Here is a 21,166-nt window from a genome sequence, read left to right as displayed (position 1 = left end):
TGTAGGACCAAAGAAAAGTGAAAAGTCAGAACACAAGAGAATTGAGTCTCATGTATATACAAAGAAAATATGACAGTGAGAAAATGTATCTTGGAAATTTGCTTAACATTGGGAAACATTTTAAGTTCATAATTCCATTTTAAGAGCATGGTGATGTTCATTCTTCTTTGAATTCTCTCTTCAGGTGAATCAAGGCCAAGGAATCCAACTTTTGTGACTTCAAGTATTGTGAACAGCAACGTAGATGGGACAGACATTGAACTTGAAACGATTACCGTGCCACACCCACAAAAGGGGAAAAAGAAAGTTACAAGCCGGCAGCAGAGTGGCTTGTCTGCTGCTGAGTCATTAAGGACATCTATGTGGACGTTTGTCATGCTTGTGGCATGTATCATTGCATTGTCATGAACTCCATATTGCCCACCCCCTGTCCTGCAGAATACCCCTGTGTGATAGTGGTACAGTCTACCTTTTCTCAAATGTATCTATTGGACTGTGTGGTAGATTCCACTCCACAAGAGGAGGAGACAGGTTATCATTGGAAGGATTCTGATGAATGATGGATTTCAGAAGAGCGTGTGGTGGAGAAACTCATTTACAAGTTTTTTATACTGTTATTTCACTGTTACGCAATGCATTACATTTCAAATGTTGTATGTTTGTAGATGTAAAAGAAATGTCACTTTTTTCACATATTCTACATTTAGGAAAGAAAATAATTTGCCAATGATTATTTGAAGATGAAAGCTCTACATCGGCAGCTATATATTGTGATTAGCTCAAATTGTTTCATGCTTGCATGCTGTGTCACTCTGCAGATGTTGTGTGTTTCTGCCCTCTAGAGACAAGTATAATAAATTACTTCTTTTTCTTCACCTTGCCCAGCCCCTATGCTATTTACTACGATCCAAATAGTATACTCACCTAAGAACCCTGAGTGTGACCCTCCTTCAGTTTGTAAAGACCAATTTCAAGTCTTAAAACTCAAGTTTTACTGTCTTGTTGCCTTGCTGTTTCCTATTTAACTCTTTGGCAAACATTCAAATGTATGACCAGTAGTGGTGCTTCCAGGTCTAGCTAGCAAAATGCAAAAATCTGACAACTTGAAATATTCCATCATTCAGTTCATATGACATTCTTGTCCTTGTGTTATCACATTACTTACGGGTACTTACGTACAAAATTCTATTTGTTTCTTTCCCGTATTTCATACACAAAGTGGCTTACAATCCCAATCAGTTTCCCTGGGATATATTTTCATATTAAGTCTCCGAATTGCCTAATTAACCCCTTAGCTGTGGTAAGTTACCAAAAAGTCAATTCTGACAGGGTTAACTGATTCTTTGTATGATGTGGAAATTCTAGAAAAATGAAGTATTTTCAAGAGTTCCTTTTCTGTGTTCGTTACTTCAACTATTACATTGCATTTTCAACGATCAGTTGCCATTCCATCAAATATTACAATTTCATCCCTCCCTGAAAAATCATCAGAAAGAAACATGGCATAAGTGGTTATTCTTGAATGTGTTCGTTCATGAGCCTCTTCAATGTACTTGGACTATTTTAAACCTCAAAGTTACTTAAACTGGCTTCTACTTCTTCACATTGTGAAAAAATTTTTAACCTTTGACATTAACCAATGACCTTTGACCCTTGCTGTCTATCATTTCCAGTACTATGGCAAGGTTCATCTCTCTTACTGTGGAAAAAATGCACGTGATTGCTTTGCGGATTAAAGATCCCTGAGCACTTGTGCAATTTTGTTAATTTTATTTTTTACCCCTGAAAATTTTAATCAGGTGATATTTAATATCAGCTGCAAAAGTGCCTGGTGTGTATTCTCTTTTGTGAAGTTTAAATGTTTCATGAAAAAAGTAATTATTGGCAACCATAGTTGTCAGTTTTAGATTGAAACAAGTACACTATTGGGCTAATTACACTTGCCATAGATCCAAGACTTTACAGAGAAAAGACTTAGATGTTTGAATTGTATTTTGCTATTCATGATTTTAATAACATTATTTCAGATTAGGAAATGTCTGGTTCTGTATATTTTCCCTTTTCAAATGTAATGAATGTTGAAGAGACGACTGTTATTTATTTAAAAAGGAACATGAATTACTTATCCCCATCAAAATATCCATCACAGACAACTGATATTAAAATGAAGCCCTCCCCATATTTTTACTTAATTATGCAAAGAAATTGCAGTACGTGACACATTTTTTTTAGCATGCTGTCCCCATCCCAAACCTGTGAAAAAGATTTTTGAATCTTCCAAGGGCAACATTGTAAACATGTAAAACAGCATATCCAAAAGATAATAATTTATGCTAATTTTGTAGTGAACACAAGTCTGTTCATGTATATCCAGCTATTAATTTTACTAATCAGAAGTTACTGTAACCTACTGCTTGAATTCCATATATAGGAAAAATATTACCATATTTGGCATGATGTTGCCATGTAAGGAAGTTTCCTTTGGTAGCATTATAACAAGTGTTTCCTTATATGGAAATATGCTAATCGTGCCACCAAATTCATCTCAAGACACAAAACATGATACAGTGGTGAATGCCACTTCAACTGTTCTTTGTTTGTTTTTCATCAAATTTTGAAACAGAAGAAGATATGTTATTTCACGTTAGGAATTGTTACTATCAGTTACAAATTCCTGACGTGAATTTTTTGCAGAGAATTTCACACACAAAATGACGTTTAAAATTCTGTCTTCATGTTTAACTGTCTTGAGTTGCTTTGCCGTTACATTCAAGTTTCATTGTCATAATTTTGACAACTCAGGATTTTTTCAAAGAATGTGAAATTGAGTGACATTCCTCCAATATTAATTTTTATTTGTGTGTATGAGTTAGTAAGTTTATGGAAAGTGTAGGCAGGTTCTTGACCTTTGACCTCTTTGTAATGAAGATGGCCCTTCAGTTCACTGACATATGACATACTTTGAATGCCCCAGAGCCATCAGTTGGCCAATCAAAAAGCCTTGTGGGCAATGTGCTTGGTGAAGGGTGAAAAGTGGTGTGTCAAGTTACTTTTGTTTCATGCAGCTGAAATATTTATGGGGAAAAACTAAAATGTTCTGCCATGAATGACTTTTGAAGATGTTTTGCTTGAATTTTAATAAGAAATCAAAAGTTGTTGATGACCGTTTAGATGTTTCTAGGCCAGACAGTGGCCTCAGAAAGTTTGATCAGAAATGTCTATTTATGGATGGTGCAGGCAGTTGTCAAAGCTGGCTAGCTGATTCAAGTTACCCTTCAAAGGTATTGAACTCACTCTGGGGAAGAAGTAGTTTTAACATTTCTAGAACTTCCAAAGGAAATTTGCTGCATTGAAAACTTTCGGGGCTGGTACCCTGGAGGGGAGAAAAATGCAATGAGATCCCCATGGTGATCTGTTAGGTTATTAGCAGTGACTGGCACTCCTTCAGTCAATGTACATAGCGTCTGTCAGTTCCTTTAGAAAAGCTGTTACTTTCCCCAACCCAGAGCTTTGAAGTTCCCGTGTGACAACAGAATTCTGCTTGTTGTGCAGAAATATGGAAATTGTACAGAAAGTACAAGAAGAGTTTGAAGAGATTCGATTTAAGATTTTATGATTCATCTGTCAGAGAAGAACAGTCTGTACTTTCCAGTCTCACTGCCTTTCCTTTTTGTTGTTATTGTTGTTTTTGTTTATTTTTTGGTTACAATTCTGTCATCATTTCTTCAGCATCCACCCTTCTGGAGTCTGCCTCGCTGCGATTGGGTAATTTAAACAGTGAAAGCACCTGATTGGACAATTTGAATACTGAGGAGTATTCAAATAGCTCCAAAGATCATATAGTGTGACCCTTGACCTTCAAAGGTCAAAGGGTAAGTGGAGGCAGACTTCTGAGATTTACAGAGATGCTGTCGTCTGATGAGCAAGAGTTGATTACGTAATCTTTTTGCTGCATATACAGTTTTCCAAAATTAAATATTGTTTGTCATCCTGAGTTGTAAATTAAAACAAAAAAAAAATCACGGAAGTACATGGAAATTGTGTGAAAAAATGTAAAATATGGAAAGATTAAAATGTGTACATATGAGTTTAGTTTTGACGAGAGGTGTATAGGAATATTTGTATAGAGCTGAAATGGTATTTTTTGATTCTTAAACTTTTTTTTCTCTTTCATTTCAACCATATAATGTTAGGACAAATTTAGTATATATTAGACCCAAGTAATAACAAAAAAACTGAAACATTAAACTTTGGAGAAGAAAGATTGAAAAGAGTAAATTATATTATTTCATATGTACATGCAACACAAAACAAAGATTGCAAGAACTGATGGCAATGATGGAAAAGCCAGTGGTTGCTTTATCAAAATGATAGAGAAGCCAAGAGAAGCTAGCACTGAGTAAAATTCATAGTTGATTTATAGAACACATACATCAATATAATGTCTTGTATCTGATCCAAAACATTGCAGAGGATATCACTAGATTCGTTGAAATGCATTCTCCAAGCATAGTGTCTTTACCAGGTGGTTGCATGATTTTTAAAATGTTTTAAATAATCTTATTTTGCACATTTCTGCTGTGTATTTTTATTTATGCGGGGAAGACGAAAAACTTGCCAAGGTTGTGTGATTTTTCTGGCCTTTCTTAACATCGTACATCATGTCATTATACAAGCCCTCTAGTAATATTTACTTTTTTAAAGTCTAGATATCATTCAAACCTACACTTGCAAGTGCACAGATGCAAAATTTTTACACTTGTTTACTGTCAAGGCCATTGACCTCAAATGAAGGTCATTTCTATGGCAACAACATTACTGTATCCTATTTACAAAGTAAAAAAACTTTGTACAAGATGTTTATACCTCTTTATGTTCATTCATATGGGTAGGCTTACTCACCGATGTCATGACGTCACGATGTTTGCTTCCTTTTGCAGTTGTTCCTCTTGGTGCATACCATTTCAGAACAGAAGAGAAAAGTTACGGTAAAGGGGGTATTGTCACACACACCTTAAGCAAGTTGACGATAAAACTGGTGATGCGCTTTTAAATCTTATTTCAGCATTCCACAGCAGTTACTTTGATAAGCAAAGTTATTTTTTGTTTATTTTCAACATATTTTGTGCCTGCTGCTTCTGGTTGGAAAAAAATAACCAGCGGAAAATCTATCATCCTAGCTGTGGTTCATTGTCGTTTTATTTCTATTTATTTGTCAACTTTATTTAAATGTTATGTGTTTACTGCTTTTATACCGTGTAATTGCTTGTTTTTTGTCAAACATCTGAAAATGTATGTATCCCAAAGTATGAAAATTAAAAAAAATACACTTGAGTTTAACTTTAATACTTTTGTTTTTTGTTTTTGTTGAGTTCTTTAAATTCTGATACCGTACAGTATGTGTAAATTAATTTGTATGTAGGAGAGAGCAGTTGATGAGACAGCAGTTGATTTGTGTACGGGACTGCAGTTGATTTGCATATGGGACTGCAGTTGATTTGCATATGGGACTGCAGTTGATTTGCGTACGGGTTGATTTGTGTATGGGACAGAGCAGTTACCTGTAAGAGAAAGAGTAGTGTGTTTTGGGAGAGCAGCCGATCTGAGTATGTGATGAAGAAGTTTATATTTTTGCAAGTGTCACCGCATAAATTTCATTTGGTGATTAATTAATGCAGATCAGGGTTGCAAAAATGTAATTCATGATATATGAGAATCTTGTGGTCAGTGTATTGTCACCTGAAGCCATTCACTTGTATACAGAAATGCAAGAAAATACCACTGTAATATGAATATTTCTTTAAACTTTACCAAGAAACTAGCTGATCACAGAAGTCAAAATGCTAAAGGTGATGTTGCCACTGAGACTATTGACAGAATTATCCTTCTCGTTTTATTTAGAAAAGCCCAATGCAAAAAAAGTGGCTCAATAGAAGTGGTCATTTTGTATAGTCAGTACTCGGTCATTGATCTATTTGTGTTTACATGATCGAAAGTAATTTGGAGAGGAATGTCATCTTAACCAGTCATCTTTTCGGTAGACTTAAGACTGCATATAATTTTTTCTCAAAGTGTAATCCATCAATTTACCCTGCTGTCGTGCTAGATACACTCTGCCTGAGCAAACGTTAAAAAAACAACAAGTGTGCCAGTCACGCCCCTGAGGGCGCTAGTAATATGTATGTTCGTCGTCTTTTGTTAATTTGGCATGATATGGCACAGCTTGACGGCGGAAGTGAAACTGTCTGGTTTGCTTGGTGTCGAGTTTCTGTAACTCTCGAGTCTCATAGCAGACAAAACTAACAGAAGCCAGCAGAGATGAACAATCAAGTTACTTGAAGCTCTCATATATACCGATTTGATATAGTGTCTGTGTTCAACATCTCCGCCGGTTACACTTTCTCGAAATCTGCTAATCATCTGCATGCCCTGGTTATTATCAGCAGCAGCAGCAGCTACAACCTTGTATCGTTGAACTGTAAAGGCATTTTTGCCTTACCACACTTCTTAAGTGTGTTGTTGCGCAATAAACATTATTATTATTATTATTATTATTATCAATACGACGCATGTTTCTTTCTTTTTATAATTGTTTGATCACATCTTGAATAAACCGCCTTGTATCGTTGTTCACTTACTTACAGTTACATTAAATACAGAGACACCGAAATTGCAAAACTGAGACATCAAAATTGCAAAACAAATTTAGGGTAAGTTGCAATTGACTGCAATGATTGTTTTTTGTGCACTGTTTTCATTTAAGTGAATAACTGCCTGTCATCTTTTACCCGCTGTCTGCGGCTGGATCCTTTTCAAAGGCATCTAATCGAAATCTTTTCTCCTTCTTTCCTAAATCTAGGCCTCAAAGGTGCCGGCTGTCAAATTGTCCACTTCTAAATTCCATTAATCATGTGCAAGTGATGCAGACGATCGTGACGATCGGTGCGGTTGAAGTGTAATACGCCATCAACGGTTGACATTATGAAAACAATCTGTCGGTTTTTGTTTGATAATGTATAGTTTTTTTAAACCTTTTGACAATTATTCATAATGATGTACGACCAAATAGCGACGTGTTACGGAAACAGACAAATTACAGGTACGTCACTATTATCATGACTATGTGTCTATTTATAGTAACTTTGTCACAACCTTAACAATTCAACATCGATGCTCCCTGTGATAACACATTCAACCACAAACTTTCACCACGTCGATGTCCAAAAGCCGATCACCACATAGAGCAGTCTGCAACGACAGAAGACAGCGTTCACCCTAGTTACCAAGTTACGCGGAAATAGAAATTTCACAAAATCAAGAAATTGAAAATGGGCTGGAAGACTCTGTTCATCGGAGAACAGGTATGGTATTTCCATTATTTTTCAATTTTTCGCTTTTCTCTGAGAGCGTTTTTTAGTGCTGTGTGTGATAGATTCAAAACAGGTAGTTGTCTGTCTGCTGATTTTGCAAGGCCTGCCACAGGCAAGTAACTGTGATCCGTATATGTTTACAAACCTCAGTGCATTATATATCCGAAAGAAATTTGTAATGAAACGTCGTAAAAACTAATGAGGAAAGAGTGACAACACTCCGGCCTCGATGATGCAACCCTTCACTATTAAAGTTTTATCGGTGAAGTTTATCAAAGAGTACTGTGAGCTGCATAAGGGACTGGTCAGTTTCTTCGGCCGGGGGGTGGGGTGGGGAGGGGGGCGGTGGATTATTTTTTTGCCGACGTCAAAAAGTGGCTGACCCCCCCTATTCCAAATTTTGAAAACAGGGTAACCCCCCCCCCCCCGCACGCGACAACTGTAAAACAAAAGGTGGACATAAATTATATATATATATATATATATATATATATATATATATATATATATATATATATATATATATATATATATATATATATATATATATATACTTGTTTAGTTCAAGATCAGCTGGAGTAGAGTGCTCAATACTAGAGTAGAGCTAAATACAAAACTGAGGTGATCAGGATAATCTAAAATATTACATTTCCACTACAAATTTGTTTTGTATAGGCTGCAGAGCCGCCTACACTCATCGGGTGGCTGTGGTCGACTGAAACTTTAGGCGGGAAACGATTTCTTTTGTTTTGTTTTTGTTGGCACCTGTTTGTTGCAAAAGGTTGAATAATTAGTGACTGCACAAGAGAAATTTTCTCCTGTGTCTGCAGGTCGATACTAATTCGTTTCTTTTGTTGAGGGAGCACATTTCTGGATATCTGAGGAGTATGAATTTCTCGTGGAGGCACAGATTGCATTTTTTTGTGACGTTGGAGTATGGATTGCATTGCTTTATTATTTTCCAGTCAATCCTGTATTCTGTCTTTGCATCTTTCAGTGACCAATGTGCTTGCTCAGTTCGGTGCTGTTTCTGTATTTTGTGTTGCGGAATGATAGCATGTGGTATTATATTCTTGTTTTGAAGGGAGTCTCCGTCTCCACGAGAAATTCATACTCCTCAGATATCCAGAAATGTGCTCCCTCAACAATAGAAACGAATTAGTATCGACCTGCAGACACAGGAGAAAATTTCTCTTGTGCAGTCACTAATTATTCAACCTTTTGCAACAAACAGGTGCCAACAAAAACAAAACAAAAGAATTGTTTCCCGCCTAAAGTTTCAGTCGATCACAGCCACCCGATGAGTGTATATGGCGGCTCTGCAGCCTATACGAAACAAATTTGTAGTGGAAATGTAATATTTTGATTATCCTGATCAACTCAGTTGTGTTGTATATATATATATATATATATATATATATATATATATATATATATATATATATATATATATATATATATATATATATATATATATATATATATAATTATTTATTTATTTTATATATATATATATATATATATATATATATATATATTATATTTTATATATACATTTATATTTTAACAGTCATTCTGTGTTTTAATGAATTGTTGACATGTCAGTCGTAAGATATGAATTTCAAAGTGTCAATCTTAAAGTTTGAATACAGTACATTTTGAATGAGCTGTGAATGCATTTCACACTTTCTATGCTTAACCAGATATCCTGAACTGTTGTACAGAAATGGATGTCAATAATTTATATTAAAGAGGAAAAAGCAGTATATCAATAATTTTGATGGGTGTTAAAACTTGCCAACCATCCAATTAAATCTCCTGAGGAGCCATAGAGAGCTTTTTTAGCCAAATCTGATGTGTACAGTGTCTGAGAGGACCTTCTCTTGTAACATTGAAACCATAAAAGCACAGCTAATAATGACAAAAACTGCCTTTTTTAACTGTTATTTTGGTCATAAAAAAGCATCATTCTACAGAAAACCTGAGACACAAAGGAAAACAGTTGCATCAATGAGAACGAAAGATATCTTGTCATTTTTCTATCTCTAAAATAAGTCACTGTATCAAATTATTTGTGCATGTTGCTTTCTCATACTGAATTCTCATAGAGAGAACAGAAAAGTATCAGGAATTTGTCATGCTTTTCATATGAAATGCAGATTTCATAACGGTACACTTTCACTTAGCAAACATCAAGATATCTCTTGCATATATCTCTGATTTATTAAAGTATGGCGCCTGACAAAAATTTGAAACATCCTGATATCTCTGATATATATGTCTCGTATATTAAAGTCATGCACAGGAAGGGCATGCTGAAAAATGTCTGATATATTAAAGTAATGCGCTCGAAGAGCACGCTGAAAAATATTGAACATACAGATATCTCTGATATATGTATGCCTGATATGTTAAAGTTGGGCGTGCTGAAAAATATGTCCAATTATTAAAGTTACGTGCCAAAAGGGCACGCCGAAAAATACAACTGAATGATGAAATTTGTGGCTGACACTAGAATTTTAGGCAATGATGAGCCTGTTTCAAAATTCAAAAACACACTGACCCCCCCATTGGGCATTTCAAAAACATAGTGACCCCCCCCAATCACCAAAGTCAAAAACAGGTTGACCCCCCTGACCAGTCCCTAAAATCTAATGGTTCTGTGTATTTCTACACAATGTACATCAAAATGTGAGATGGCAATATTGCTGATTCAATCAATCAATATTTTATTACTCAGCACACACTAACAGAGAGTGTGGTATGGTACATTTTAGATGAATGAACAATATGTTCAAAACTGAACACCATCAATTGGATATTAAAATCCAAGTAAATTGAATTGAAGTACACATATAACTCTAACTGTAACCAGCTAACTGTAGGTAGCTACTGGAGGGGGTCAGCAAACACCAGAATTCCTTATAAATGTAGCAAAGTTCAGAAAATTCTGTTCCATAATCTTTTTCATATTTTGCACTTTTTCGTCAACGCTTATAGTGATAGAAAAGTGTTCCACTTTTCTGGCACAAAGTTGATCTCTCAGAAAGATGACACTTGCATGTGAAAAAAATGAAACTCATCATCTATTACATTACTATCACATCTCAAGCAAATTCTTTCATTTGAAGGTGAATGAGGTTTACATTTCCTACCACTTTCAACACGCAAATTATGATCACTCAATCTATATTTTGTTAAACTTCTACGTAACCTGAAATCTGAAATCTCTCTTAAATATTAATTGCCTGTGGCCACGTATTATCCATCTCAGACACCAAGTGAAAGTTTCCAGTCACCGGTCATTTCTGGTTTAGTTCGACCCACATTGAGTCCATTCGTACCTACTGAGACAAGAAATGTGTGCGTGAATTTCATTACAGATAATGAAGTTGCTAGGCCAGTTAATGAAAGACAAGTCTAAGATTTGCAATTATGGTAGATGAGGCTTGATACTGTTGTATAATGTATTGGTTTAGAAGAAATGTTTTATTTATGAATATACTATAATATTTTGATTGTCTAATAATTTACAAATGTAGGTTTTGCTACCTGCAGAAATTCACTAGATTCATTGTGACATTTAGATTTTTTTTCTTTTATCTACCACTGTTTTGTGTTTCTTTTTTGATGGTATCATGTTGCTGATTGATGGTCAATATTTGCCTAGTTCTGTAATAGGCTATACTGTGAAGGAAGGGCTGTTTCTCAACCAATTATTAATGTGGCGTGTTGGAATATCCATGGTCTCAGTGATGATAAACTTTCAGACGTGGATTTCATTAATAGAGTTAAAAAATTTGAGATTTTTGGCATTGTTGAATCTTGGTCATCTGCTGATAAGCACTTTTTTATTGATGACTATTATTGTTACAATTCTTGGGAATTTTTACATGCTTATTAAGTCTATGTATGAGAATGTCAGTTATTGTGTTAAAACTAATAACAGTTTTACTGACAACTTTATGTCCAATATTGGGGTTAAGCAAGGCTGCAATTAAGTCCTACTTTATTTAATATTTATTTGAATGATCTTCCTGGGATTTTTGACTCTGTTAATGACTGCCCTATCAAACTTGGTACACTCTCTATTAGTTGTCTCTTGTATGCAGATGACTTGCTATTAATGTCTGAATCACAAGCAGGATTACAAAGTTGTCTTGATAAATTGTATCATTTTTGTTCAAAATGGAAGCTTACAATTAGTACTAAGAAAACTAAGGTGATTATTTTTAATAAAACTAACAGGGTTCTCAAAAATATTACCTTACTTTATAATGGTATACCACTTGAGTTGGTGAATGAATACTGTTACCTTGGCTTTGTAATAACTCCCAATGGTAAATTTAAGGGCAATTTTCGCAACCTCAAGTTAAAAGCCACAAAAGCCTTATTTAGCCTATACAAGGGAATGTCTCACAATAATGGTTTCCCTGTCAAAGTTGCATTAGACCTTTTGTGATCGTTTGATCGTACCCATTATGACTTATGGATGTGAAATTTGGGGAAACGAAATCAATGATAAGAAGAATTTTATGAATGATGTAAGTTTTTCCTTTTACAGGTATTTACTTGGTGTTTCTAAACAAGCTCCACGAGCTGGTATTGTTGGTGAATTGGGTAGATACCCCATCCAGTTCACTGTTATACTACATATGATAAAATATTGGCATAGATTGGTTTTATCAGATGATATTCTACTATGTGCTGCATATACAACTGCTAAGCACCACTCCCAGTGGTTTGAGTATATTAAATATATTCTGGATAATTATAGTGGAAGATCTATCTGGTCAAATATCTGTAACATTAATTTCACTGTTAAAGCAATTCACAGAGAACTGAAAGAAAGATATTGTGTCTCATGGATTAATGATTTACATAATGATGTAAGGACTCAGAGTGTGGACAAAAATAAACTAAGAACGTACAGAAAATTTAAAACTTTATTTACTTTTGAGGAATACTTGACGGATATTACAAATATTAACTGCAGGAAATTGATTACCAAGTTTCGTATTTCTGATCATAATTTACAAATTGAGATTGGCAGAAGGTCAGTCCCAAGAATCCCGTTAAATGAGAGATTTTGTACTTTCTGTAAGTCTTCTGTAGAAGATGAGTTTCATTATATTATTAAGTGTGACAAATATGTTCATAATAGAAATACTCTTTTCACTAGTATGAAATTACATTTTGAGAACTTTGAATATTTAAGTGACAGAGAGAAATTCCTGTACATCATGAATTTTGAGGACAAGAAGCCTCTTTTAAGGTATATTTCTTACACTACAGATTCATCCCCAGCAGCAGTCTTACCTGAACATGTGTGTAATGTTTGATTGTTTTGCTCTACCGCACTTCCCGAAGTGTGTTGTTATGCAATAAAGTATTATTGTTACAATTCTTATAGATCCATGGGTGTTTTTGGAAGAAATCATTTCGGAGGTATTTGTGTATGAAACACACTCTCATTGTATGTTTATTTCATCCGGGTGGAAAGGAATGTAGTGTCCATGCATAAACAGTCATGCATTATGCCGATATCATATTCTATAACACAAGCAGTCATTTCTTTTTGTCATTCCGATGAAGGTCGTTGTCCATGACAGATCAAAAGCTCAATACGCTGAAAAATATTGACTGCTTGTGTTATAGAAACTTCATACTATAATATAATAAATAACTTTTATGCTTAGCTCGTTTTTGTCGATAAATGTTTGAAGATAAATATGTTTATTAAATTACTTTAAACTGGGGTATACTGATAGTAATGTTTTGTAGTAATGTTTTGATTTCAGTATTATCTGTCTGCTGAAAAGTGAGCATGCAATAAAATAACAGCTGAAAATGAGTTAAATGTGTTTTTCTCGTTTGTTTCATCTAGGCTATTTTCCATAATAGAAGTGGGCGAGCAAAGATAATTGATGGACCTGATAGGGTAAGTATTGCATCTAAAGTTTATGATGTGATACAATATTATTTCAAATCATTATACTTGCAAATTTTTTGAGCATTTACATAATATCGGAGGCTTATCAGGTCCCATTAAGTCTTGGTGAAATTTCAAAATTCCTTTGCAAGCATGAAGTGCTGATTCTCTTTAACTTCCATATATTCCTATAATGTGTGTGCTGAAGTGCTGATGCCTTGTCTGCTGAAATATGGGAATGGCCCAAGGAATGAGGGGAGATTTTCACTTCTGAATGGGATATAGGTATACCTGGAGAGTTTGAAGTGCAAATTACAAACCTTTTTCTGTTATATGATTGTGGTGGTTTGGGGGTGGTGATTCCTGGGAAGTGGGGGGGGGTTTCAAACTGTACATTTTCAACATATAAAATGATAGGTCAACATATATCTGTCAACATTTCCTTAGCCGAAAGCCTATTTGAGGTAAACGCAAAAAAAGGGGTGGAGGTTGGGGCTGGGGTCTAAACTGCAGTATCTGTGTATATATACCCTGCCTCTGGGGGGAGGTGCAGCCAGGCTTTGACTTAGGCTTGGTTTAGAAACTATGATACCTTTCCAGTCTTCCTGATTTGATTAATAGATGGATGAATTGAGAGGGATCGGACACTGGGAATATGGGAATGTGATTGACGGATGGATTATTTATAAGTTGAAAAGTCCAATTATCAGAGAGTTTAGTTTTCTTGGTGATAGAAGATATATGTGAGAGAAGCCATTAAACTGTTAGTTTTCTTAGTCATAATAGATATAAATTATGCGAGAGAAACCATACTGTTGAAATGCAAGTTAATGTGAAAACACTGTTTATTTATTTCTTCTCGGCGCTGTCAGCGTCTTGTATGGTTTGGAGAAAAATACACAAAATTGACCAAGTACACTGCTGATCAAAGCCAATACCTGAAAGTGTATTACAAAGACGGCTGTGTGGAACATGTGCAAGGGTAATTGATATTTTTGGACGTGTTGGGATTTTTATTCAATTTATTTTACTTGTATGCAGATTTTGCAACTGAAATGAATTTTCGGGAATTAAAAACTAACAAATGAATTTCAAATTCTCAGATATTTGGATAAGATAAAGTATGCAGTGGGTGCACTGTCGATATTCTTTCTATGAATCCAAAAGTTGGGAAAAATTTTATGACAGTGAATACCAAGTCACTTCCAGTATCTGTCAAATGTTTTCTGAGTGTAATGAACAACTATACAACAGAATCTATGGTGATACAGGCATCTAGGAAAACTGAATTACAGAAATTTTTGTGGCATTTTCATGAAAATCTCAAAATTAGCAAACTTGGGAAGTGCTTATTCTGAGAATATTCTGTGATGGTCCCTAGCTTGAATACTGTATTTTTGTTCATAGGCCGCATGCACTATTTCTGAATCCACTTGAACATGAATCTATCAGTGTTGAGAAGGGTGTTACCATAGACGCCAATGAAGCCTTGGTTGTGTATAGACAAGGTGAGAATGGTAAAGCAACACGATTGATTCAGCGTGGACCGACAGTCTACATACTACAGGCAAATGAATGGTAAGTTATAGTGGATGAACTATCTATCAGATAGATCTTGAAAGGTAAGGTTCAAAATTTTCAAAAATTTCACACTTTGTTTTTCAAATCCTGGAAAGCATGCATGCAAAATATTTTTCCAAATTTGCGCATTTTTTTAGCTAATCTTCATGAACATATTTTTCTTATAAATCAGCATGTCGATCTCAATTTAAGTCTGTCAATTTTTTCAATGCCAGACCCCCACTGACCCACCTGCACAGTGGCACATCGTGCTAATTAGAGGACACAATCTGAATTGTCCTTGCAGGATCTGAACAATTCTGCTATGCATTGTTGCCATGGCAACTCAACCCATTGCATGGGTACACTGCATGCATGGACATGACACTTTGCCAATCCAGGACACGTTTTCAATAGTACAGTAGGTGAAACCCAGAATTCAAAAGGACCACGTACAAACAATATTATGACAAACATGCTTATAGTATACTTATATTTCTGTATGTATTTGTAACATAATATATGAATTCTCTTTGGGCATGCTCAGTCTGTATGTAGATGACTATGTATCCTTTCATGCCACATCGAACCATTGGTTTGCCCCTAGGTTACATGAATTTAGCTGGCATGGAAGTGAAAGAAAGAAACCCGACTGGGAAAGCGAGAGAAAGAAACCCAAGGAATTGATGAGCACCATGACGAAGCTTGACTTAGATTGGGCAATTTCTCCATCTGATCCCCGGTCTGATCGAATGATGGCTGCTATGAGAGCTCGACGAGCAAAAGCTGTTAAAGAAGCTGAATCATCCAATGAAGATGATTCTGAAGACACTGAAGATGCTGAGTCCGACGACAGTCTACAATTTTATCCTGAAGACGGTGGGGAATCCCGTCTACATCATCCTGATGATCCAGGTGTAAGGTTTAGGAAGGTTGCTGACGCTCTGAAGTTCACCAAACTTCGGATAATTCCGGACCAGTTTTATCTCAATGTGAGTAAATTTACAAAACATATTAACAGGAAAAGTGAACGTGATATGCAGGCATGAATATTTCGTGTTAATAATGGTATTATGTGTTAATATGCATCCATTTGGTGTACTATAGAACAGCCCAGACAGTGCCATTATGCCATACAAGGAACACACTACAGTTGTTCTGAAGTTTTGTCCCATGGTTTCATTTTGTTCCTGTCATCCACTTGTTAGAATTGTTCACCCACATTAACAATACTGAGTAGCAGACAATCACACAAATAGAACAACAATCAAATAAATTTAGCCAACAAACAAGTAGATATAAAGCTTTTGAAACAACCACTGACTGTGTCAAATTATTGTTTCCGCAATATTTTTCTTAAAAAAACATAAAAATTCAACAATATTTTAATTTTCACAGACATTTTTTTAACATTAATTAGATATGTGAAATTATTTTATTTAAGGTGTAGTGTCTCTTATGTTGAGCGATGATATTACACTTTTCTGAATATGCAGAAAAACATACAAAAATTTTGAGTTTAAAAGTTGAAATTTTACCTTTCTTTACGTGTATGAATTTTGGCGGGAAAATGTCAATTTTCAGGATTATCGTCCCGTATCCAGTCATAATATTGACCCTGGTATTAAATTTTCTCCCTGTAGGTGGATGATGTAAGAACCAGGGATGAAGCCCTAATTACAGTCAAGTTAATGATATTCTATGAACTGGAAGACATTGAAATTATGGTGAGTGTTAAGGATCACCATAGTAACCAATCAAGCCATATTTCAAACCTGCAAATATTTATTTTTTCGTTTGTTTGATAGAAAGTCAACTTTACTGAGATATAAAGATGTCACAAATATCATGTGCCAACCTTTTATCATTTTCTCAGCATCTTTCTCCAAGGATGGACTCGGGTTTCTAGTCCCTTGTATTGATTAATTTAGCCAATCATAACTTTTAATTGGGGGCCAATTTGAAAAAAGAGCATCATTCATTCATGCATTTACAGTGGCTGGGTAAGTATGTGCTGAACTTGAAATGAACACATTTCAGATCAGTGTTTTTGTTGATTTAACCTTTGACCCTGTTTCCCCTTTGACCCTATTTTCAAACTTTATAATGGAAAACAGCAGTTGGTATTGTATTTTGTGGTGAAAGGGGTAAAATACAAAATAGATATGTTGACTAATAAGGTTGTCAAATAGTAATTCCTGGCAGATTAGATAATACAAAATTCAATAGTAGAGAAAATATATTTTTACATTTTAACTGCCACACCTTAATTTTATTTATGATTTCATTTTTATTTTGAATGAAGTTGGCAAATACAGAAGATCCAATTGCAGATTTTATGAAGTAAGTATGTGTGTTAATGTGTGTGTATATATGTGTGTGTGTATATATATGTGTGTGTGTGTGTGGATGTGAAATAATGAATGAAAGAATTAACAGTACAATTTTGAGGAGGCCTCTGCAGCTTACGTGACACAGTGCCATCAACATATAAGAAATGTTTACTGTTTCTATAACAGTGTGACATTTTTATGATGACTGACAATTTTGGCTGAATTTTGACTGAACACGTACGCTACAGATTATCATCAGGGCAGATAAACGAAGCAGAAATTTCCCTCACATCCATCTAAAGTATATACATTAGCTTTTTTCACGTTCGCAGAAACAATTATGCTAACAAAGTTTGGCATAGTTTGAAATTTCAAAGTCTGTATGTTATGTATGCAAAAGTTGTTTTGCGTTTTGAAGAGATAGTTGAGTATAACTAATAAAAAGGAACAAAACAGCATATAAACATTTATGAGTCTGAAGCAGTTAATAAACATGACATTTAACTTAGTAATTAACTGTGTTTACCTATACTCTTTGAACACCTAATAGTGGCCTGACTGCAGATGTCGTCGTCTTTGCTGCTCAGTTGACATATGAAGAATTCATGGAGCAAGCTGAGAAACTGAATGACCTGGCTGTGTATCCACAGCTGATGGAAATGGTCAAGAAGATTGGCTACAAGGTGTCAAAGGTCGTATTCCGTGGTTACCATGCCAGCAGTCAACTGACCAAGATGCATGAGATGGCTATTAAAACCAGGACCGAGTTAAGAATTGAAGTAAGTAATGAATCAATATGGATACCCACATCTCGAAAGAAATTCTTTGTTGGTGATATTGGACTATTGAATTCTCTCTGTTTGAGTTCAGAAAATATAAAATTATGATAATTTCACCAGATGCAATATTGGTATTGTGAGAAACTTGTTGCTATACCACTGGATTTATCAGGAAGTTGCTCACCACTACATCCTGGAAATAGCAGTGTTAAACACAGCAAGAACACTGAACAGTTGACCAAATTTATACTATAAATGTTCATCTTCAGTGCATACGCAATGTATGCAGTCACAGTTATACAGATTTAAGCTAGCCCATGACATATTTTAGCAGCATAAAGGTCTTCAACCACTGAATGGTTTAATTCCTAACAAAACTAACAATACAATGCCATCTGGTAAGTAAATACTGAGAGTGGTTGAATAACTGTTTGTTTCTTTGACATGATACTCGGCCCCAGACTCAGCAAGACTCTTTGGTCTGCAGCCCATTGACGTCCAGCCATGAAATATTTACTTTTCATTGAGGATGCTGACAGCTGTTTATGGATTCAAATCAAATAAATCAGAGAAATTCTGAGTTATAGTAAATGACATACCACTGAAAAGTGAAGCAAAACAATTATGATAATATTGATTGCTAAAAACTGTGTGTTTTGTAAAAACAATGTAGTTTTAAACGCCCCCTCTGTAAGTTAATTCTGTCCAGTCCCTCAGAGCAGGACATGTGTGAATACAAATCATTGCACTGGCAGGTAGACCCTGATGAAAGCCCTATTAGTTATGATAATCACATTCACTTTTGAACTTTTGATTTCTGATTTTCTGTGTTTGTTAAACTTGTTCTGTGTTTGTTGACAGATGGAGACTGAGGAACAGCAAGAAGAACTTAAAGACATGGAATTGAAAAGTGAACTTGAAAGAAGTGAGATGGGTAAGTGATATTATGCTATGCCGATCTCTGATTAATCTCTTCAGGTTTATGCCAAACCTGGGTATCACAAAAATATTGCTCTATATCATTTGTCTGCGGCAAAAATTAGAAAAAGGATTTTGTGTATCATGTAGATCTATGAAAGTAATGCTGGCAATTCATGTTGCTATAAATATGTTTGTAAAATTGTCTTTCAGAGCAAAATCTCCAAATTGAGCAAGAAAAGCACAAGATTGCCTTGAAAAAGTAAGTGTGAAAACAAATTTTGAATGCTACCATCCTAGCAATACAAACATCAAAGACAAATTTTCTGATTAAATTTAAAAAAAATGGATGATTATTCATTTGTAGTGTTATCTATGTCAGTGAGACCACACATTGCAATAATTTTTTAAAAAGAATAAAAAATAAACATGTCTTTCCGGCAGAAATGAAGAATTCTTGAACACTGACATGTTATTAATAGCGACGTTAGCAATTGAGTTATGATTGTGATTTTTTTCTCAGACAACTTTTTTTGAAAAGTGATCAACCCTCCAGACATTTTCATTGTTATCTAATTAAGCCTTCATGTAGTGTTTTTTAAGGAACACTAGTTGATGCAAAACTGGTACAATACTGATTGTTTTATCAAAATAAGACATTCACTTAATAAACTTATTTTGAGTGTGTTTCATCAGTAACCTTGCTGCAACTGACATCACTAGAAAATGGCAAAGTTGTCCACCCTTACTGTACTATAGGATTATACTCAGAATCACCGAAAAAACCAATTGTTGTCACACTAGTCGTTTCCGTTAAATTTTGTAAGCGGCCAAGTCAAACGAATGCAGCTCCTCTGTCTAACAAATTTTTTGTCACATTGCTTAATTTTGAGAGAAGCTTCACGAAAAAAATCGTGCTCAAAGAAAAACACCGGTGAAAAATGCTGACTCTTTATTTTAACAAACATGGTTACCATGAGATTTTAATATTGATTTTGATGAATTTTACAAACGAGAGTCTAGCAAACAACAAAGTAAAGACCAATTGATTTCAACTGTAATGATTGTACACCGTAAACAGACAAAAAGAAGAGGCATCTCTTAAAATAGAGACCAAGAAACAAATGGAGAAAAACAGACAGTTGCGGGAAGATTTAGAAGCCAGAAAAAAGGTATGAAGCTAATGGTCATTTCTTTATGTTTTGTTTTACATGAATTCTAGGATATGGTTTGGCAACATATCGCATAATTAAAGTAAAACATTGTCTCATTGGTTGTTGAATAATTCCCATAGTTAAGTGAGATGGCAGAGCAAGAATTCATCGGTATGGCCTGAACCAAACTGCAAGTCCATTAGTGTACAAAAGATTATTATCGTCTGTTTAAATGTCATGGACTGCAAATCTCAACGTTATTTTCAATTTCACAAACTTCATGTAATTATTTGAATCATACTGCTTCAATTCTTTGTACATGTCTTAAACATTTCTCATCAGAATGATGCTAGAATCTGTTTTTTTTTCAAAAAAGTCTTGCAGCTATCTACCATATGGTTGTTCCATCTTGTAAAATTACTTTTTGTGTGTCATTTATTACAATACTTTGAGTGTAAATATTTTACAGATTTATTCATGATGCTGATTTTTTTTTGTTTTTGTCTCTCTCTTTCAAACTTACAGATCAAGAAGAAAGAGGATGATCAGCTGTTGGAACATTTGGAGAAGTTACACAGTATGGATGTTGATATTACACAGTATCTGCTCAGTAGAAATCCACAACCTGCTAAAGTGGTGCGAGTGGTTGCCCCTGACAACAACAAGGCTGCGATCCATTTCCATCAGACTGACTGAAAAGTCTGTAATTCCAATGATTTTGTCAGTAAGTCTGAATTCTTCAGACTTCTTGGTTTTTCTGTGCAGTGTGTTCAAATTGTAGTTGTTGTGACTTGGTTAAAATTATGTTTTGCTGCATGTGAAAGTGTTTTTTTTACAAATAACATGTCACAAACTTTAAACAATAAGGAAAACATCTAGTTTTATTTAATCATAACTTTTCTGCCATTCCTTTATATGTTTTGTCTTGCTTTGAAGAAAAAATTTGTGAAAATGGTTCAGATATTATCGTAGCAGTATTGACTGGTATGTGCTGTTGAAAAATAAAGTCCAGCAATGCAGATAAATGTTTTAATAAAGGATTATTTGCCATATGTTGTTAGTTTTCAATACTCATATAAATTTGATCTGCGGAGTGTGGGATGCACATTAAGTTTTGTTA

At 34.8% G+C, this 21,166-nt stretch overlaps 2 protein-coding genes across 5 annotated transcripts in view; both read left to right on the top strand.

Moving 5' to 3' along the window:
* Window positions 1-5,346, top strand: part of LOC139119409 (anosmin-1-like) — a 54,026-nt gene extending 48,680 nt beyond the window's left edge. For all 4 annotated transcript variants that reach the window (XM_070683214.1, XM_070683212.1, XM_070683211.1 and 1 more), the window contains one exon: window positions 185-5,346. In XM_070683214.1, the coding sequence (XP_070539315.1) occupies window positions 185-408 (224 nt within the window). In that variant the 3' untranslated portion in view covers window positions 409-5,346. The remainder of the gene's footprint in view (window positions 1-184) is intronic.
* A 1,849-nt stretch (window positions 5,347-7,195) lies between these two features.
* LOC139119430 (calponin homology domain-containing protein DDB_G0272472-like) lies at window positions 7,196-21,076 on the top strand. Its single transcript, XM_070683239.1, has 12 exons — window positions 7,196-7,361; window positions 13,258-13,311; window positions 14,175-14,284; window positions 14,710-14,880; window positions 15,470-15,854; window positions 16,506-16,589; window positions 17,168-17,205; window positions 17,746-17,974; window positions 18,836-18,908; window positions 19,106-19,154; window positions 19,974-20,064; window positions 20,572-21,076. Exons 1-12 carry the CDS (start codon window positions 7,329-7,331, stop codon window positions 20,740-20,742), a joined length of 1,488 nt encoding a protein of 495 aa, XP_070539340.1. The 5' UTR covers window positions 7,196-7,328; the 3' UTR covers window positions 20,743-21,076.
* Window positions 21,077-21,166: the final 90 nt, after the last annotated feature.

This window comes from Ptychodera flava, chromosome 19, assembly GCF_041260155.1.
Source record: "Ptychodera flava strain L36383 chromosome 19, AS_Pfla_20210202, whole genome shotgun sequence".
Lineage (NCBI taxonomy): Eukaryota > Metazoa > Hemichordata > Enteropneusta > Ptychoderidae > Ptychodera > Ptychodera flava.
This window is presented reverse-complemented; position numbering and strand designations above follow the sequence as displayed.

What these genes read in the sequence shown, in the direction of transcription:
- LOC139119430 (XM_070683239.1), top strand. Translation starts at nt 7,329, where the DNA reads ATGGGCTGGAAGACTCTGTTCATCGGAGAACAG. An exon ending in CTCTGTTCATCGGAGAACAG is followed by an intron (nt 7,362 to 13,257) that starts GTATGGTATTTC and finishes TGTTTCATCTAG; the next exon opens with GCTATTTTCCATAATAGAAG. An exon ending in TGTGTGGAACATGTGCAAGG is followed by an intron (nt 14,285 to 14,709) that starts GTAATTGATATT and finishes TTTTGTTCATAG; the next exon opens with GCCGCATGCACTATTTCTGA.